At 42.6% G+C, this 19,442-nt stretch overlaps 1 protein-coding gene across 4 annotated transcripts in view; it reads right to left on the bottom strand.

Annotated features, from left to right (window-relative positions):
• FRMPD4 (FERM and PDZ domain containing 4) overlaps positions 1 to 19,442 on the bottom strand; it is an 868,248-nt gene that overhangs the window by 529,897 nt on the left and 318,909 nt on the right. Inside the window, exon 1 of one of the 4 annotated variants that reach the window (XM_040467606.1) lies at positions 19,165 to 19,436. The exons of the other annotated variants lie outside the window; for them this stretch is intronic. Coding sequence (XP_040323540.1) covers positions 19,165 to 19,205 — 41 coding nt within the window. The 5' untranslated portion in view covers positions 19,206 to 19,436. Of the gene's footprint in view, positions 1 to 19,164; positions 19,437 to 19,442 lie in introns of those variants that run through there. 4 annotated transcript variants of the gene reach the window in all.

Genomic DNA, 19,442 nt, shown 5'->3' on the forward strand with positions numbered 1-19,442 from the left:
ACACGTGTGGTATTTGCGTGTACTGGTAACGATGGAAAACAAGTTTCTCACTGTGAGTTTTGGTTGAAAACAAAATCAGAGTACTGGGGCACTTGGGTGGCTCAGTCGAGCACCCAACTTCGGCTCGGGTCACGATCTCGTGGTTCATGGGTTTGCGCCTGCGTCGGGCTCTGTGCTAACAGCTCGGAGCCTGGAGCTGGCTTCGGATTCTCTGTCCCCCTCTCTCTCTGCACCCTCCCTGCTCGCTCTCTCTCTCTCTCTCTCACTCTCTCTCAAAAATAAACATTACATTTTTTTTCAAAAACAAATCAGAGTATTACCATATTCTAGGCAATCATCAAACATCAGATTTGTTTAACATTTAAGCATCTACACTTACCTATTCATGGGAATACTCTGTATATGTTTCATATCTAACCCCATGCCTTCATCTAATGTGATTATGGCTATACATATACAAAAAAGTATAGCCGAGACATTTTTTTGAGACATTTTTATTATGCACTGTTACACCTGATTCACTCAACGACAAAACTGTTAGGGGTAAGAAGTGCACAACTGTAAATTTCTTTTCAGTGAAAAGTGTCTAACACATTAATTGGTTTTATCATAAACACCAAGAAAATTTATTTTAAATTACTTGTTTATAATTATCTTTTAAACCTTACTTTCAATCATACGGTTAACACATTCTTGTTGGAAATAATGTGTTCATTACAGAACAGCAGGGAAAAGAAAAAAAAAAAAAAGCCCTTTTCCGTTCACGTAAACTCCAATCCTGTAGTATAGGGAACGCAGGGAAGCACATTTTCCACTCATGTAAAACTCCAGCACTATGAGCTGCTCCCCATCAAGGGCAACCACTGTCCTCAACTGATGAGTCAGTCCATAATTACCAGGTACCCTGCAAGTGTCCCTTTCTGGATATCAATGTAGCAAATCCTCTCTGCTCTCCAGAGCCAACACTTTTGGTTGCATAACCAGCAGCCATTTCCTCCCAGTCTCAATTTTGCAGAGGTGTCAGATGGCCATATACCGGGCTGGGGGTAAGATGGGGGTAGCAGGAACTGAGGTCCTCTCCCATGCTAGAAACTGACTCTTAATTAACATAAGTCAGTGTTTGTCAATGTGGGGGTACCACAGCTATTTTGAGTGGGACAGCTCTTCATCATACGCAACTATTCTGCTCATGTTAGGATACACTGTATCCCTGGTCCCTCCCCACTCTATGCCCCTAGGAACACTGGCTCCAACATTATAAACAACTAGAATGCTCAGGGGCATTGCCCAATACCTGTCCCCCATTTGAGACCATTGGTGCTCTAAACTAGGAGTCAGCAAACTCTTTCTTTAAAGGCCCGGAGTAAATCTTTTGAGGTTTGTGGGCCATATGGTCTCTGTTGGAACTACTCAACTCAACTGTTGTAGTGCAAAAGTGGCCATAAGTTGTAAGTCTATGAATGGGCATGGCTGTATTCGAATAAAACTTTATTTTCAAAAACAGGTGATAGGATGCATTTGGTCCTCAGAGCACAGTTTGTCAATGTCTGCATGCCTAAACCAGCCACGGTGATTCCCTTCACCAGACAGATGTAAGACAGATGAGACACAATGACAATTCTGGACAATGCAAGATCAAGGGACTCTGCTATGAGGTTTCAGGGACATTTTTCCACACTCTCAAAAAGAGAGGCAGAGAAACAACATATTCTGCTCCCCTCTCGTCATTTTTTTTAAGATTTTATTTTAAAGGAATCTCTACACCCAGCATGGCACCTGAACTCACAACCCTGAGATCAAGAGTCGCAGGCTCCACCGACTGAGCCGGCCAGGCGCCCCATCACCTTTGTTTTCTTTAGGTGTGAAGATAGGATAGCTGGAGATGTTGCAGAGTCACTCTGTGACCACAAGACATGCAGGCCACACGCTGAGATGGTGCATGAAAAAGATGACAAGACCCAGAACCCTTGAATCCAGTTAACCAACCCTAAAATGGCCCTACCTTGGGATTTCTTCTGTTTCTCTCTCTTTTCTTTTTTCAGTAATCTCCACACCCAACATGGGACTCAAACTCATGACCCTAAGATCAAGAGTTGCACACTCTGCCGATGAGCCAGCCAGGAGCCCCCTACCTCTGCAATTCTTGTGTGAGAAAATAAATGGGCCTCTTCTTCAAGCTCCTTGGAGTTAAGTTGTCTACTACTTGCTGCTGACAGCATCCTAAATACTACACTTATAGTCTGATCACACTGTAATAAGGGCCACATAATTCTACCAGAATATGAGTATAGGGTCCAAATGGACATTTGAGAGCCACCCCCCAAATTCAAGTGTTTCTTCTGCAAACAATGGCCTTGTTGCTGTTCTCCAAGTGCAGCTCTGAATAAAAGAGGAAATATTGAAGAAGAATAGCATGTTGATTGCTTTCTCAATTTCTCTTCCTTTCTTTTTCCATGCTATTAGAACTCTGATTCTGAGTGTTAGAATCTCCAGAGAGATGAGTCAGAAATGAACATCTGATTGCCCTTTGCTAGGTGTGCCCACGGGACCCATTCTGGTGAAGACCACTGTAAGGGAAGATCCTCAGCTTTTGCAGAAGATGTTCTTCCATGATACAAGAGAGAGACAAGGAAGATGTTCACAATGCTCCAGCTACCCTGTTTCCTGCCTTTGGACCCAGTCATATGATGATATGATGCCTGGAGCTGTGGCAACCACTTTACACACATGAGGTAACAAGCATAAAGCTGGTAGAGCAGAAAGAAGGAAAGAGCCTGAGTCAATGGAGCCCAATCCAGGAACCACCTACCTCTAGAAATACACTGTGTAAGCCATTTCTAGTGAGGCATTCCTTTACTTGCAGCTAAAATATCCTGACTAAAATTTGCACGGAACCAGAAAAGACCACGAATAGCCAAAGCAATCCTGAAAAAGAAACCCGAAGCTGGAGGCATCACAATCCCAGACTTCAAGCTGTATTACAAAGCTGTAATCATCAAGACAGTATGGTACTGGCACAAAAGCAGACATTCAGATCAGTGGAACAGAATAGAGAACCCAGAAATGGACCCACAAACATATGGGCAACTAATCTTTAACAAAGCAGGAAAGAATATCCAACGGAATAAAGACAGTCTCTTCAGCAAGTGGTGCTGGGAAAACTGGACAGCGACATGCACAAGAATGAACCTGGACCACTTTCTTACATCATACACAAAGATAAAGTCAAAATGGATGAAAGACCTCAATGTAACACAGGAAGCCATCAAAATCCTTGAGGAGAAAGCAGGCAAAAACCTCTTTGACCTCGGCCACAGCAACTTCTTACTCAACACGTCTCCGGAGGCAAGGGAAACAAAAGCAAAAATGAACTATTGGGGCGTCATCAAAATAAAAAGCTTCTGCACAGCGAAGGAAACCATCAGAAAAACTAAAAGGCAACTGACAGAATGGGAGAAGATATCTGCAAATGACATATCAGATAAAGGGTTAGCATCTCAAATCTATAAAGAACTTATCAAACTCAACACCCAAAAAACAAATAATCCAGTGAAGAAATGGGCAAAAGACATGAATAGACACTTCTCCAAAGAAGACATCCAGATGGCCAACCGACCCATGAAAAAATGTTCAACATCACTCATCATCAGGGAAACACAAATCAAAACCACAATGGGATATCACCTCACACCTGTCAGAATGCTAACATTAACAACTCAGGCAACAACAGGTGTTGGTGAGGATGTGGAGAAAGAGGATTTCTTTTGCACTGCTGGTGGGAATGCAAACTGGTGCAGCCACTGTGGAAAACAGCATGGAGGTTACTCAAAAAATTGAACTAGGGTAGAACTACCGTATGACCCAGCAACTGCACTACTAGGTATTTATCCAAGGGATAGACGTATGCTGTTTCAAAGGGGCACATGCACCCCCATATTTATAGCAGCGCTATTGACAAGAGCCAAAGTACAGAAAGAGCCCAAATGTCCACTGACGATGAATGGATAAAGAAGATGTGGTATATATATATACAATGGAGTATTACTCAGCAATCAAAAAGAATGAAATCTTGCCATTTGCAACTACATGGATAGAGGGTATTATGCTAAGCGAAATTAGGCAGAGAAAGACAAATACCATACGACTTCACTCATATGAGGAATTTAAAATACAAAACAGATGAACACAAGGGAAGGGATGCCAAAATAATATAAAAACAGGGAGGGGGACAAAATATAAGTGACTCTTAAATACAGAGAATAAAGGGTTGCTGGGGGGAGGGTTGTGGGAGGGGGAATTGGCTAAATGGTAAGGGGCATTAAGGAACCTACTCCTGAAATCATTGTTGCACTATATGCTAACTAACTCGGATGTAAATTTAAATGTTAAAAAATATATATCCTAACTGATACACATAATAAGAGAGCATAATAAGGATGACATTTTTAACCTTAAAACATAGAAGCTATTTAGGTTATACAAGGACTACTAAGTACAGGTGTCCCTAAATAAACTATCCACGTTGTAGTGGAGTTTTGATGTACAATTCCTAGTTAGTAGACATGGGAGGATAACTGAGCGGGGCTGGCTGCGCTGGAGGGGCACGTTCTCTTCTATTTCTTCTGTCCTCCTATGTCTACTTTTCCAGTGTGGTTCCCACACTTCCCTTCAAAGCCTCCACCTGTTGTAGCAAAACCACCAATAAACAAAGGGGAAACAGTCTGCCAGCCTTTTGCTTCGAATCCTTCGCTACATCGCACCTGTGGATTATTACATCTGCTTTGTGAGAAAGAAAGTGAGCGCAGCAGGAGGATTTAACTATTTACAAGATGATTTCTATTCAAGTCATCTGACATCTACTGGAGAAGAGACAGGATTGTGCACAGTAAGAACATTTCTACATAGAGTCACCTGTAAGTGCAAAGTGATACTGTCTAGCATCCCACCTATGCAGAATTTCCAAAACCTCAAAAAGATAGAAATATTTGTATATCTAAATCTGTATCTACATATTCGTTTTTAATTCTCTTCTCATGAAGCACGACTTGATATTCGATAATGCAGTACAAGACTCAGCAAACTTTCTGTAGAGGGGCAGATATTTTAGGCTTTGTGGATCATATATGCTTTTCATAGCAACCATTTAGCTCTCCTATTGTATCAGGGAAGCAGACACAGACAATACATAATGGGCATGGCTGTGTGCCGAGAAAACTATTTATGGGCACTTAAATTTGATTTTCACATACTTTTCACATGTCATGAAACAGTATTCTCCTTTTGATTTGGGGGAACCATTTAAATGTAAAAATCAGTCTTAGCTTTATACAAACATAGGCAACAAGTTGGATTTGGTCCGTAGGCTGTACCTGGCCAGCCCCCCGATCCCTAACTGGGACACAGGAAAAAAAAATCAGAAATGACTTCTCGGTCAGAAATAAAACTATGAAATCATCCCCTGGTCTACTTTTATGCATGTATCTTCTTGTGTTCTGATTATCTTCTACAAGCGTTAACACATACACCTGTAATAAACAATCTGATTGAACACATCTCTATATGCTAGATCAATGGAAGTTTAGGGAGTTATACATGACCGCAACAGCACTACAGTGAGGTCAACTAAAAAATGAACCAGTAGAGAAGGATTAGGCACTTTATTGCCTCCTGCATGCATTCCATCTACTTAGTTAAATAGCCCTCTATTCTTCAGTGTGTCAACATGATCTCAACCGGAAAGCCAAATTATGAAATAATGGCATCATAATCAAATCAGAGTCCTACAGGAAATATCCATCAATACTTCCCTAGAATGTGGTTCTCCAAAACACACCAAGTTGTCCCTTTTGGTGAGTGAGATTATCAGAAGAGAAGAGAAGAGACTATTGCTGTCAAAAACTAATAAAAGTTTAAAAACATATGAGATAAGCATCCCTTGTTGGGAAGTGCAGAACAAAAGAAAAATATTTTTCTGTTTATATTCCTATCCAAGAAAAGCTGGTCCAGATAGAAAAACTGAAGGAATTTTGCCTCGGAGTACTCAGTTCTATACAAAACGATACCACTTTTTAAATGATATCATCGTCCGGCTTGACCTGCATTTACTAACAAAAATTACCATGAAAGTTTTATAGATCTCAAATTTCTATGATACTTTTTGGATATATATCCTTAACGTATTGAAATAGATCTTATTTTCATAAGTTCTGAATACAGAAAACTAGGAACTTACTAGATTAGAATGGCCTGACTTAGCAATTTATATTTTCATCCAGAGCAGATTTTTCACCATTTTATCCTATTTGAAAGGATCACATTTACCCAATTTCTTACTTTTGTCCAAGTAAACTTTGTCTCCCTACCTCCCTGCTTCTTTTTTAGTTTTTCAAGTAGGCTCCACGCCCAATGTGGGGCTTGAACTCACGACCCTGAGATCAAGAGTGGCATGTTCTACTGACTGAGCCACCCCTACCTCCCCCCATTCTCATAACATTTTTATTATTTTCTTACGTATCATTTCAGTATTTTTATGTAAATACAAGCATGCTTACTACTGTATAATTTTTTATTTTCACTTAATAAATATATTCTGGAGATCATTTTAAATCACTGCGTAGAATGTTCTTTTTTACAACTGCATAGTGTTTCATGCTATTTTAATGTAAATTCTCCTACATGGACTTAGAATTTACTTATTCTATGGTAAAATGATGGCATTTTACAAATCGAATTAAATAGAGAGAGGATATCACACAATTTCCCCTTTATACAGTGTAAGGAAACAAAGCCTTGACTTGCTCAAAATCCACCTGAAGTTCCAACCATTAGTCAAGCTTTCCCCGACAGCACCTGCTCCGTGTCTTGTCATGAGGCTCATGTCCAGGACAAATTCTGCTTGTCCATTCTAATACCTGTGAGGAGCTAGAATGCCCACAACTTTAGCATAAAATTTGAATATCATTTAATGGCATCTCAAAATACCTTCTGATTTTTATGAGTTTTGAAATACTCAGTATGCTATTATTGTCATAAAAAATGTCCATAATCCAAAGACTTAGCTGTAAAGATATTCATTATGTCACAGTGTTCATCCAAGGCAAAACACTAGAAATGATGTAAATGTTAATCAAATAGGAAGTCATTCAGTAAACCATAGCATGTGTAGCTATGTATTTTATACTTGTAAAGAATTTTCAATGATATAAAAACAATATTTTATAAAAATGTTAAATATAGAATTGTATATACATGATATTAACTGTGTAAAATAGATGAAAAGGTTAAAGAAAATAGATAACAGAGATCATATCTGGCTGGTGAAATTTCAAATATTTATATATATTTTCCTTTACATATTCTCTATTCTCAAAACTTTCTTCAAAACGGTTACATCACTTTTACAATCAGAAAAACATGTTAAAACACCTGCTGAAGTTGTCTGGACCCTTGGATTTATGTAAGTATCCTATTAGCTTTTTTGCAATTCAAAGTTACTCGTTAATAGTTCATATCATCCTAGGGTTAAAAAATCAAAATAAAATATAAAGTATGAATGGGGACATGGGGAGCAGTCCCTCTTGCATATAATCCCCTGTATCCGGGATTTATAGAGTTACATTCTGCTATTGGTCTTTGTGTATCCTTCCAGTCATTTTTAGCAAAACACAAGAAAAAATATATGTTTAATCCTCCCTCATTTGTAAACAGCTTTATACCTTACTCTTCTCACCTAACAATAAATATAGCCATGGGTGCCTGACTGGCTCAGTCAATGGAGCATGTGACTCCGGATCTTGGGGTCGTGCGTACAAGCCCACACTGAGCGTAGAGCTTATTTAAAAAAATAAAATAGGGGCGCCTGGTGGCTCAGTCAGTTAAGCGTCTGACTCTTGATTTCGGCTCTGGTCATGGTGTTGTGTTTTGTGGGTTCAAGCCCCGCAGTGGGTTCCACACTGACAGTGCAGAGCCTGCTTCAGATTCTCTCTCTCTGCCCACCCCTCCCCTGTTCACGCTCTCTCTCAATAAATAAATAAACTTTTAAAAATAACTAAAATGTGTGCATTAAAAATGAATGAATGAATGAACAAAAGAATGAATGAATCCAAAGATCTTCCTATATCACTGCATAGAGTGTTTCCTTGTACTTTTCCCCACCGCTACACTGTACCTCATGTTCTTTTTTTTTTTTTAATTTTTTTTTCAACGTATTTATTTATTTTTGGGACAGAGAGAGACAGAGCATGAGCGGGGGAGGGGCGGAGAGAGAGGGAGACACAGAATCGGAAACAGGCTCCAGGCTCCGAGCCATCAGCCCAGAGCCTGACGCGGGGCTCGAAGTCACGGACCGCGAGATCGTGACCTGGCTGAAGTCGGACGCTTAACCGACTGCGCCACCCAGGCGCCCCTTTTTTTTTTTTTTTTTTTTTTTAAAAGTACCTCATGTTCTTTTTAAGCAAAGTTCTCATAGACTCGTTTCCTAAAATTTCCTCATTGAGTGTGATATTAAAAAAAATAATATAGGGGCGCCTGGGTGGTGCAGTCGGGTAAGCGTCCGACTTCAGCCAGGTCACGATCTCGCGGTCCGTGAGTTCGAGCCCCGTGTCAGGCTCTGGGCTGATGGCTCAGAGCCTGTTTCCGATTCTGTGTCTCCCTCTCTCTCTGCCCCTCCCCCGTTCATGCTCTCTCTCTGTCCCAAAAATAAATAAATGTTGAAAAAAAAAAATTTTTTTTTAAATAAATAAATAATATAGGGGCGCCTGGGTGGCTCAGTTGGTTAAGCAACCAACTCTTGATTTCCGCTCAGGTCATGATCTCATGTGGGTCATGGGATCGAACCCTTCTTTGGGATCCATGCTGACAGCATGGAGCCTGCTTGGGATTGTCCCTCTCTGCCCCTTCACTGCACACACACACACGCTCTCTCAAAAGAAATAAACTTAATACAATAAAATAAAAGGGCGATATGAAAACTGTTGGTCAAATATGTGCACTTTATTTATTTTTAAGATTTTTTAAGTGATCTCTACATCCAACGTGGGGCTGGAACTCATAACCCCAAGAGTAGTATGTGCCACCACCTAATCCAGCCAAGCGCCCCTAAATATGTGCACTGGAAATTTGAAAAAAAATTTTTGAATGTCTATTTATTTTTGAGAGACAGAGAGACAGAGCATGAGAGGTGGAGGAGCAGAGAGAGAGGGAGACACAGAATCCAAAGCAGGTTCCAGGCTCTGAGCTGTCAGCACAGAACCCGACATGGGTAGGGCTCGAACCCACAAGTCTCAAGATCATGACCTGAGCTGAAGTCAGATACTTAACCGAGTGAGCCACCCAGGCGCCCTGAAATATGTGCACTTCAGCAAGACAGTGCCTTTCATTTGGTATAGTGAGTAGTCTCCTTTCCATTTATTTTGTTTACTCAATGTACTGTATGCAAGATACCCTGATCATAGATTCTTTAATATGACATGTAAGTACACAAAAGTCTCATTATCAGATCTTTAAGTATGTTACAAACATTATGCACAATTCTCCTGTGGCGGTAGAGGAACAATGTGTGTAACTGGGGCAGACTAGGAGAAGGAAAGGAAAGAAAACAAATGCGAGAATGAGAGGTTCTGGTGGAAGCCACAGCGGTCGGCAGAGTTCCCTGCTTAGTGTCCAACAGCGCAAACACTAGAGGCAGTCCCTCAAAGTCAGGAGCAGTAGGCTTTGCTGAATGAAGCACGAAAGCAGCCATCACTGTGATAATCCGTACCTGACGCCATGTGACAGCATGGTTTCACTCTGACTCATTGGAGATTCACCAAATACTTAATATCTGCTCTGAACCAAGGAGGTGTCACATAAAGGGGGTCTTCCCTCAAACAGCCCAGGGGACACAATCCGAAACTGGAGTGAATTGTAATACACTGTGCGCTAGTCAACTATTGCCGCAGTAATGCTGTGTAACAAAATGCCCGAAACTCGGCGTCCGCCAACAATAAGCACGTCTTCCTGCTCACAGGTGTGCAGGATGGTGCTGCACCATGTGAATCTAGCTTCCGGAACCAACATGTTACCCCAGGCAGTTCTTTATATGGCAATGCTAGATGCAAAAAAGAAATGCACGCTGCCTCTTAGGGCCTTCTACCGAAATTGACACTCTGTGACACTGGCCCACCTTCTGTTGGCCAAAACAAGTCACAAGCCCAACAGCAATGGGGCAGGCAAGGTCACTCCACCTCCAGCAGGAGGAACTGTATGTCACACAGAAGAGGCCTGGACTTAGGAGTGTTTAAGAATTGGGAACAACTGGGGCGCCTGGGTGGCTCAGGCTGTTAAGCATCTGACCCTTGATGTTGGCTCAGGTCATGATCCCAGCGTTGTGAGATTGAGCCCCACCTGGACTCCGTGCTGAGCATGGAGCCTGCTTAAGAGTCTTGCCCCCTGCCCATTGCTCTCACTCTCAAAAAAAAAAAAAAAAAAAAAAAGAGAGAGCGAGAGAGAGAATTGGTAACAAGGAGCAATCTACCACATAGTGAAGAAATGTTACAACGAAGTCAGGACACAAGATGTCCAGCAGACTGTGTACACAGGTGGACTACATTTTCCTAGTGATCCTTGCAGTTAGATGTAACCAGGGTCTTGGTTAATGGAGTGTGGGAAGAATGATACATTTCAATTCCAGGCATGGCCTTTCAAAACCTCCGAGCCAATCTTTCCCCATTTCTCCCTGCTCATCTGTCAGCTCTATGTTGATGGGCAGATCCACCTTGAATCTCAAGCTGATGATGAAAGAGCCCCTATGGGGCAGGTTCTCTGAATGAGTCTCACAGAGTCCCTCCCATCAGGAGCACCTGTTTGGGGCTCCCGGTCAGCAGAGATTAGCCACTAGAAACTGAGGGGTTGAACCGTTACAGCCCATAGATTATCTAAACTAACAAAAGATGCAAGTCATTTAAGCCAGGGTTGGAAAGTTGGAGAAGGCTACACGGAACAATCTTAGATTGAAAATGAAAACATACAAAAATACAAAACAAAACAAAAAACACACACCTTAAAACATAAAAGACAAATAGTACTTTTTCAGGCGAAAAAGAGGCAAGGTGAAGATCGTTTTAGACAAAATGAAGAGTATATACAAAGGCTCAGAGGTGTGATATCATTTAGGACTTCTAACATTCAGCATACAAATAAATAAATAAATAAATAAATAAATAAATAAATAGTTCAACATAGAGGTGGGATCTGTGTGTGTGCACATATGTGTTGATGTGTGAACACGCGTGCACATGTGCCTTCGGCGATTGAGTAGGAAGTTAAGGCTGGGAAAGAAAACTCACACATGTCCAGAAGTAAGGTGGCCAGAGCAAACAAGGCCAACCCCAAAAGGGCGGAGATAAAGAATGGGGAGTTTGCCCTAAAGACAGTGAGGAGTGAGGAGATAGCATAGATTTGTAGTTGAGAAAACTTCTAAATTCACCCTCCACTGGTATCATGAGTCCTGAGAGGTGAAGACCCCCAGAGAGAAGATGGCAAGGTTAGCTGGGTGTGGGTCACCTCCCCCCCCCCACCACATCCACCCTTCCCCATCCCAGCAACACACCCTGGGGCAAACGCCTGGGACACACCTCGAGCCCACCGAAGGGAATGTGCAGACTGAGCAAAAGAGGAAAATCCTCCTATGAAGGGCAGTGGGTGAACAGGGTAGGCTTTGCCAGCCATGTGGTCTCTGTCACGACTATTCAGCTCTGCTGAAAGCCACCACAGACAGCATAGAAACAGATGAGCATGGCTGTGTTTCAATAAAACTTTATTCATAAACATTGGTAGCAAAGCTCTTATAAAATAAGCAAATAAAAATATAAGCAAGGTAAAAAAATTAAAAACAATAAAATATGTATATATAAGCAAGGTAAACAAATCAGGTGGCCCGGGCCACAGAGGGAAATACTGTCCCTGGCCGCGTTTCAGTTGGACACCTGAGGGGCTTACGACAAGGAGTTTCGGGAGCGACCAGCACCACGGACTTGAGTTAGAAGGCCCGTTGTAAAATCACCCTGTTGTAAAATGGATGAGCCAAGGCAGCATCAACACAAGAGGCATGACTTAGCCAGATGGCTTCACGTTCCCCACCACGGCAGTCTCCCGCCAGTCAAGAGTCGGCCAGCTAAGCGTATAAATACACTCCTTCCTACATGCGCCAGGCGGTTTCACAATTTTAGGATCTCTGGCCTATTGTTTCTTTAAAGCTCATCTCTGTCAGAAAATTACCATGTTTTTATTTTTTTTTACCTTTTTTTTTTTTGATGTTTGTTTATTATCAAGAGAGAGAGAGAAGAGACAGAGGCAGAGAGACAGGGAGAGAATCCCAAGCAGGCTCCAGGCTCCAAGCTGTCAGCACAGAGCCTGACGTGAGGCTTGACCCCATGAACTGGGAGTTCATGAATGACCTGAGCCGAAGTCAGACGCTTAACCAACTGAGCCACCCAGGCGCCCCTGTCATGTCCTTATTTTTAATTAAGCAAATCTCACACAATTTATGAAACATCTGAAAATGACTGAAGTAAAAAACTAAAACCCTACAGTAAATTGTAATTGTAGGGCAAGTGCTTTTCCTTTTCAAACTTGAGAAATATTTCTTTCATAAAAATGATAGTATTTTCCTATCATTCAAAAAGGGCTTCCTAAAATAAAAACATACTGACATCTATAAAACCCCATTTAGCACAACCATAACATTGCTTGTGGAGCTGTTAACAGTAACACGCAGATTTCTTAGCAGTCCAAGTTGGTGACTTTTTAACCATCAATCGCAGAAAAAAAAAATGCTTCAAAGGTCAAAACAGAAATAAAAGTTTATTCTCCAAGACCTAGTCCAAAAGCAGTCCATTTATTTTTAATGTGTGTACTCCTTTACACTTCTGAGTTACTGATCATGATAATGGTTCAGCTAAACAAATTATGAGGATTTACTTGCACGAAGTATTAGAATGGGTCGTGTAGAACTGTACTCACTAATTATTTAGTAGAGAGTATTTATTGTATGCCAAATCCCGTAAACCACACTTGAAAATGTATTTCAAAAGCAAGAATTCAGGCAGGAAACCCTTCTCATCTCTTTGCCAGGAAAACATGGGAATGTTAACTTTGTTATCTAAAACGAAGGCTTAGATTTCTTCAAGATGATTTTTGCAGCATTAGTACATAATGACCTAAATCGCTCACAAGCAAGGCAGCATACTTCTGAGATGTTTTGGCCGTGCCCAATGCGGCCTATGGTCTTTCGTTACAATGCCCTCAATCAAATCCTAAGAAAGTTGGGTTAAACTCAACTCCAAACTAATGCAGCCTCCTTCCAGTCTTCTGCCTACAACTAAACGCACTCATCTCGTTTTCTTTCCATCTGGAAAAAGATTACTGAAGGTCATCGGCCATTGGGACCGGAGGGCTCAAGTATACTGTAAGGAAATACCAGGCATCCTCCCACGGACTTGTTTATCAGCTCACGGGTGCACGTCGGTGTCCTACTGTATTTTCCATCCGTGTTAAAGCAGAAGTGTAAAGGCCTACCGAAGGCAAGCGTCACTCTCACAAGTGACTCCCCAACACAAAGAAAGCAGGCCAACCTAGCGACCCAGGAGTAAGTATGCAAAAGTGTCCCCAGTGCTACAAATACCAGAAGGGCAATTCTGTTCACTTCTAATGGTTGGTGTCCAAGAGTGAAATAAATAATTTGAGATCAGGAGTTTAAATAAAAAGGAGGTCTACACTAATGGTGAATGTACGTTACTGAATTCATGTATTCAATATGCTAAATTTTGTGCTGACAGTTTCTCTCCTGAACCAAACTCTAGCCAGGCTCCTTTGAGTCCTTTCTCAACGAGGTTGAACAAACACTAACTTAGTTTCTAACATTTCAAGGGCACATCCCTAGGATGACTCCGGCCTCCCCATCCCCTCCCGCCAGCACCCCTTTAAAGTGCCTGCCTGAGAAAATTCAAGGCTGCCAAAGGAATGTACTGTTTGTTCCAGTCAACACCTGAAGACAGGGCCCCTGTCTCCCAGCCTCTGTGGGAGGGTAGGAGCCTACCTTGGATAAGTGCCAGTTAGCAAACCCAGAGGGTTTCGCCTGGACCAACTCCCCCTTCGGTTTTGGTACTTGTTCACTTCCCTGCCTCTACTGAGCCCCAGCTCACCCCCTTCCCTATTCCCTCATTGTGGCTTTAAGATGCCCAGTCACCTCTGTACAAATTGAAGTTGGGTTGAATTTCCACTGGACTCTTCCCTATTACAATACTTTTCTTACTGATGAAAATCTGTCCTTACTGCTTTAAGTAGTGCCTGGCTTTTGCTGTTCTTTGGCAGTGTGTGATTGGCTATACTTGTGCCCACGCGCACGTGCTGGTGATGTAAAGAAGAAAAAACAGGAAAAGGCATTATTTAGCCCAGGCGTTGGCAAACTTCCTATGAAAGACCAGGTAGTAAATCCTTTAGGTTTTGTGGGCCATAAGGTCTTGTACATCTACTGAACTTTGCTGTTGTAGAGCAAATGCAGCCACAGACAATATCCACATGCAGGAACAGAGCTGTGTTGTAATAAAACTTTATTCATGGATGCTGCCACTTGAATTCCATACCATTCTCCCTTTGATTTTTCTTAACCACGAAAACAATTTTTCATTTTAAGAACCATTCTTAGCTCACATTCTATATGAAAATAGTCAGCAAGCCAGATTTGGCCCACAGGCCATTAGTTTGCCACCCCCTGGGTTAACCTATTTATACTTTTCTTCCTTTGCTATGATCAGCTCCCAAAGCTCAAGATCATTTGATGGTAAGGTTAGTAGATTTTGGAACTGTATTCTGGTTTTCCATTTTTCCTCTGGAGCCAACTACGAAATCAGTGATTTTAAGTCAATTATTAAAGATAAATTTCTAGCTCATCAATAATGTATATTCTCTCACAGCTAAACTTCCATGGAAAACTCCAAATGGAATAATAAAGTAATAAAGTTGAACAGTGCATCTGTGTGTGTGTGTGTGTGTGTGTATGTGTGTGTGTGAGAGAGACAGAGAGAGAGAGAGAAGAATGAATATCTATAAGGTCCATAAGCAGAAAGTGAGAATTTTCAGCTCATGCATTTAACAAACAAGTACATTTCACCGCAGGTGACAATCTCTATCAAATTCTGAGAGCAAGCAGGTGAAATTCACTCGCCCCAAAGAAAGGGAGGGAGAGGGAGAGGGAGAGGGAGAGGGAGAGGGAGAGGGAGAGGGAGAGGGAGAGGGAGGGAGGAGGGAGGAGGGAGGAGGGAGGAGGGAGGAGGGAGGAAAAGAGAGATGCTTGAAATGTTATATAGCCTGAACTAGACATCTTCCCCCCAGAATTGCTACCAACTAGACTTTCACAGCTGCAAACCACCAACCCCTGGGAAACTCGAGTTAAATATTCCTAAGACAGGAATCTAGTTCTGTTATGAAACTGTTCATCATCTCACCTCCTGACAGCCACGGAAATCAGCAGAACTCAGAAAGGACTCAGATGACGAGCAAGTAGCATTTTTAATAAAATTCAAATCCAGAGTCTTTGGGGGTTTTTTGGTTGCTAGCCTCTAGAGCTCACTATTATCAGCAATATTAATGCAATTACTCGGGTAAAAAGAGAGGAGACGCGAGGAATATGACCTTTTGCGTTGCTTCTTTAACTTCCCTTTCCCCCCAGGAAATATTGAATTCTGAATAAAGTAAAGGTAAAAAACAGAAGTTCAATAGTCTCTAAATAGGTTTTACATAAAATCTGAGGAAGCCGTAACTACGTATTTTTATCCTTCCTCAAATGTATGACACTTGTAACAAAATTATCATTACAGATATCAGTCACTGCCATATGCCACAAAATAGCCCATGCAACTGCGTGACAACGTGAAACATAGCAGCCTACAAGTTTACCTACCACTATAAGAAATAATCTCCGTATTAATAATTGGGACCCAATCGTTATCTCAAAGTGGGCCATTGTGCATCAAGAGACGAAATGAAGTCAAGCTATTCAATCCCTGAAAGCATCCCTCAGTTTAATAACACCCCTATGTGTTTTGGGTTTCAAATCACTTCCCTCAGGCAAAGGGGGCATAATCATATGTTTTTCTACTGAACTGCATTCTTCTATAAACATTTCAAAAAGTGCAGCTGCTTTACAAATGAAATCGTCGATACTAAGAGCAGTAACAATAAAAATATATGCCTATTTTTATACTATTACTGGTTTATAAGGCAATCATCTGTAATGCTCTCATCTACAAGGATGAAAAATGATATATAACTGTTACCAAGGAAACAGTGAAGTAAAATTGCATGTAAACTATCAAACAGTTTAATAACCAGAAAATTAGAAGAACGAGAAAAAACAGCTCCAGACAGAACCAGGATATGCTGTGCCACCCACGACGGACGCGATCAAGGATCACAAGTCAAAAAGGTGTAAAGGGTCGGAACTTGCTGGCTATTCTGACACTCAGCAGCATCTTTTTTTTTTTTTTTTTTTTTTTTTTTTTTAAATGGCGGTCATAAGATGGTACCGAATTCTTGAGGGGCAGTTTGAATTCTGATTTTTCACACGACTAAAAGGGCCTCGATTCTGGGAACAAGTGGTTAAAAGTGGATTAATATTCTCTCAGAATCCTCTGTAATTACCACTGTCTTTACTCACAGACAGGACATTTAGCAAGTAGAAGGTATGCTTTCTACAGCAAACGCTTTCTGAATTAACATTTAGGAGCTCCAGTTCTTGGGAACCAAAGACAAGGCTAAGGCCCAGCGTAACTGTGTGTTCACCTCTAAACCACGAGAATTTTAAGCACTCAAGTAACTACGCTGATCAAAGCTAAATCCTTTAGGAAGATTATCCATTCTGAAATCAGGAAAATCCTGCACTGTAAGCACTTTTATACTTCACCTCTGAGAAAAGAACTTGGTTTCTGTAACAGTGTTTAAAACACACACCCAAGACTTTATTCCTACAAGGGCAGGAAGCAGCCGCTGTAAACATGTGTTTCTGCGCGCTGCTGACCCTCTACACGCACTGCTATTTCAGCTTGGGGACCATCGCTGAGCTCACCCCGAGCAACAAGAAGAATGCCTATGGATGAAGGATTTCTTAATGGGCACATAAGCTCAGAACATGTGCAGCTTCTCTCTTTAGAATAAACACTCGATTTGGATCACGTTGAGGACAGAAAGTGAAATTCACACTCATTTACTAAATTCTAACCTCTCTTTAAAATAAGATACTAATCCCCCACAGCCTGGCTTGGGTTTTGCAAAAGCTCAGATTTGTGGGTATCATGAAGGCATCCTAGAATTTAGCAAAAGGAACATAAACCATCTTTTCACAGACGTACGGCACTGTTCCGCTCCCAAACTCCAAAGTTTAAGGACTAAATCTAGGCTCTAGATGGTTTTAACATTTACCATTTTTAGCATTTGAGGCCACCAAAATCTATCTTGGTTACTTTGAACTGTACCGTTGAACTTCTCCTTCCCTTCGGCAATCTCTGTCCATCACACAGATGGCACCAGGCAATCACTAACTGTTGCTCACAGCCGTTTACCGTCCATGGTCTGTGACTTGACAGCTGTTTACAAACCAGCCATGGGCAGAAGCATGCAGGAAGTTAAGAGAACAGAGGTGTGAAGCCACGGCCCTCTATGATATTGACGTGAAACCGAACAGTTTGCCACACTACAATCGTCCACCCTTTGACATATCCGCCTTCGCCTTCTGCTGTGCGGGGAAACACCTCTTCGTGGGCTGCTCCAAGACAGATACCTTTACCCATCAGCTCTATACCTCATGTCTACCCAGACAAGTTCCACTGGAGCCCTTTCCCTGGAAAATCTGCTGTGACATTAAGACTGACTCGTGCAAGGAGAGAGGGAAGGTGGAGACGGGCAAGAAGAACAAATAAAGACCTGTGGATGTTGGTCAAAGGCACGTCCGAAGAGCAACGTCCTAGCCGAGTGTTTCTGAAATGGCCCAAATGTGATGTAGCAAAGCAAAGTCAACATACCTTTCTGATTGGGGCTATGCCAGGCTGCTCATCTTTGCCTGGTGCAATCAACACATCCCGCCCTGACACTAAGCAATAAAGGAAAACCTAGAACTATTCTCTTGTAATTGCAAAGGAGTCTAAACTGCATCCTGGAAAACTCTTACTGCCTACCTCCTAAGGTCATGGTGGCAACTGTTACAAAGAGCCGAGCTCAAGGGGCGGAATGCTCCTCCTTCCAAAGATGTGGGCAGAAAAGGTGGAGCACGGTCCTCTAAGACTTCTGATACCAGTCACGTCCCAGTTAATGCCACACTGCAAGAAGCACAAACCTACTCCCAGGGCTTGAGGAAGACTTTGGAAGCCTAAGCAGGGCAGAAAACCTAGGGCGAATGCTCTGACCAGGTGATACCTAGGAGGCCAAAAAGTGGAAATATTCTTCCTCTACCCGCACTGCCAGAGAAATCTGCTCGAATCGATGATTTTTCTTCTGTTTTAACAACATGGCCACTTGGAAGCAAATTCCTAAATCTTTAAGGCTTGGGACTACACAGTTACCCAGGGAAAGGCTAAAGGTCTTTCTCTTCCAGCTCCCTGTCTTCAGCATCTAGGTCACTGCTGGGAACACAGAACAGTTACTTACCCCTGTCAACCTACAAGCTGAATTTTCAGGGTGTAGAGGTCTAATTTAGGGGTGGAGGCCAGGGGGCCACTTTTGATCGCTGCCGCTTGGAAAGCACGGACCCAAACTCTACGCACTTCTGGCTTTCCCTAGCAGTAGCAATTACAACCATCTTCTGGTGGCCCTGAATTATACATGTGACCCCAAGCACCACCGGGGCTTTTCCTAAGGGAAAAGAAACTGTCATGAATATTGGTGTGTGCCTGAGGGAGTGCGTGTGTGTGTGTGTGTGTGTGTGTGTGTGTGTGGTCTACACCCGCCGATGCACGAGCCCCACCGGCCAGTGGGAGAGAAGTTGAACGCAGCAGCCCCTGGCCACCTCGTCTCAGTCCTTTCTTAAGCCCCGCTGCTCTCTCCAGCTTCTGCTAGTCCCCAAGCCTCCCGAAAAATAAAGCACCAAGTTGCCGGCTGCGGCGGCCCTGGGTGCAAATGAACCGGCGCAGCCCCTACCTCGAGAGCTTTGCAATCTTCACAAAGCTGAAGACATCCATGCAGGCAGCCGGGCACCCCAAGCACGGAGGCTGCGGCGCCCCTTCTCACGCCAGCAACGGCAGCCCCATGGCCGGCCGGGGACCTCAGCGCGCCCTGGGGCTCGAGTGGCGGCGACGGTGGGTGGCGGCGGCGGACCTGGAGAGCCCGCACCTGGAGGCGGTGGCTGCTACCCCCCTCCGGCCGCGAGCTGCGTGTGCATCCCAGAGCAGGACCATTGACGGGAGCCCGTGTTGGAA

The sequence above is a fragment of the Herpailurus yagouaroundi genome, unplaced genomic scaffold (genome assembly GCF_014898765.1).
Source record: "Herpailurus yagouaroundi ecotype Mexico unplaced genomic scaffold, PumYag 67525, whole genome shotgun sequence".
In the NCBI taxonomy this organism is placed as follows: domain Eukaryota; kingdom Metazoa; phylum Chordata; class Mammalia; order Carnivora; family Felidae; genus Herpailurus; species Herpailurus yagouaroundi.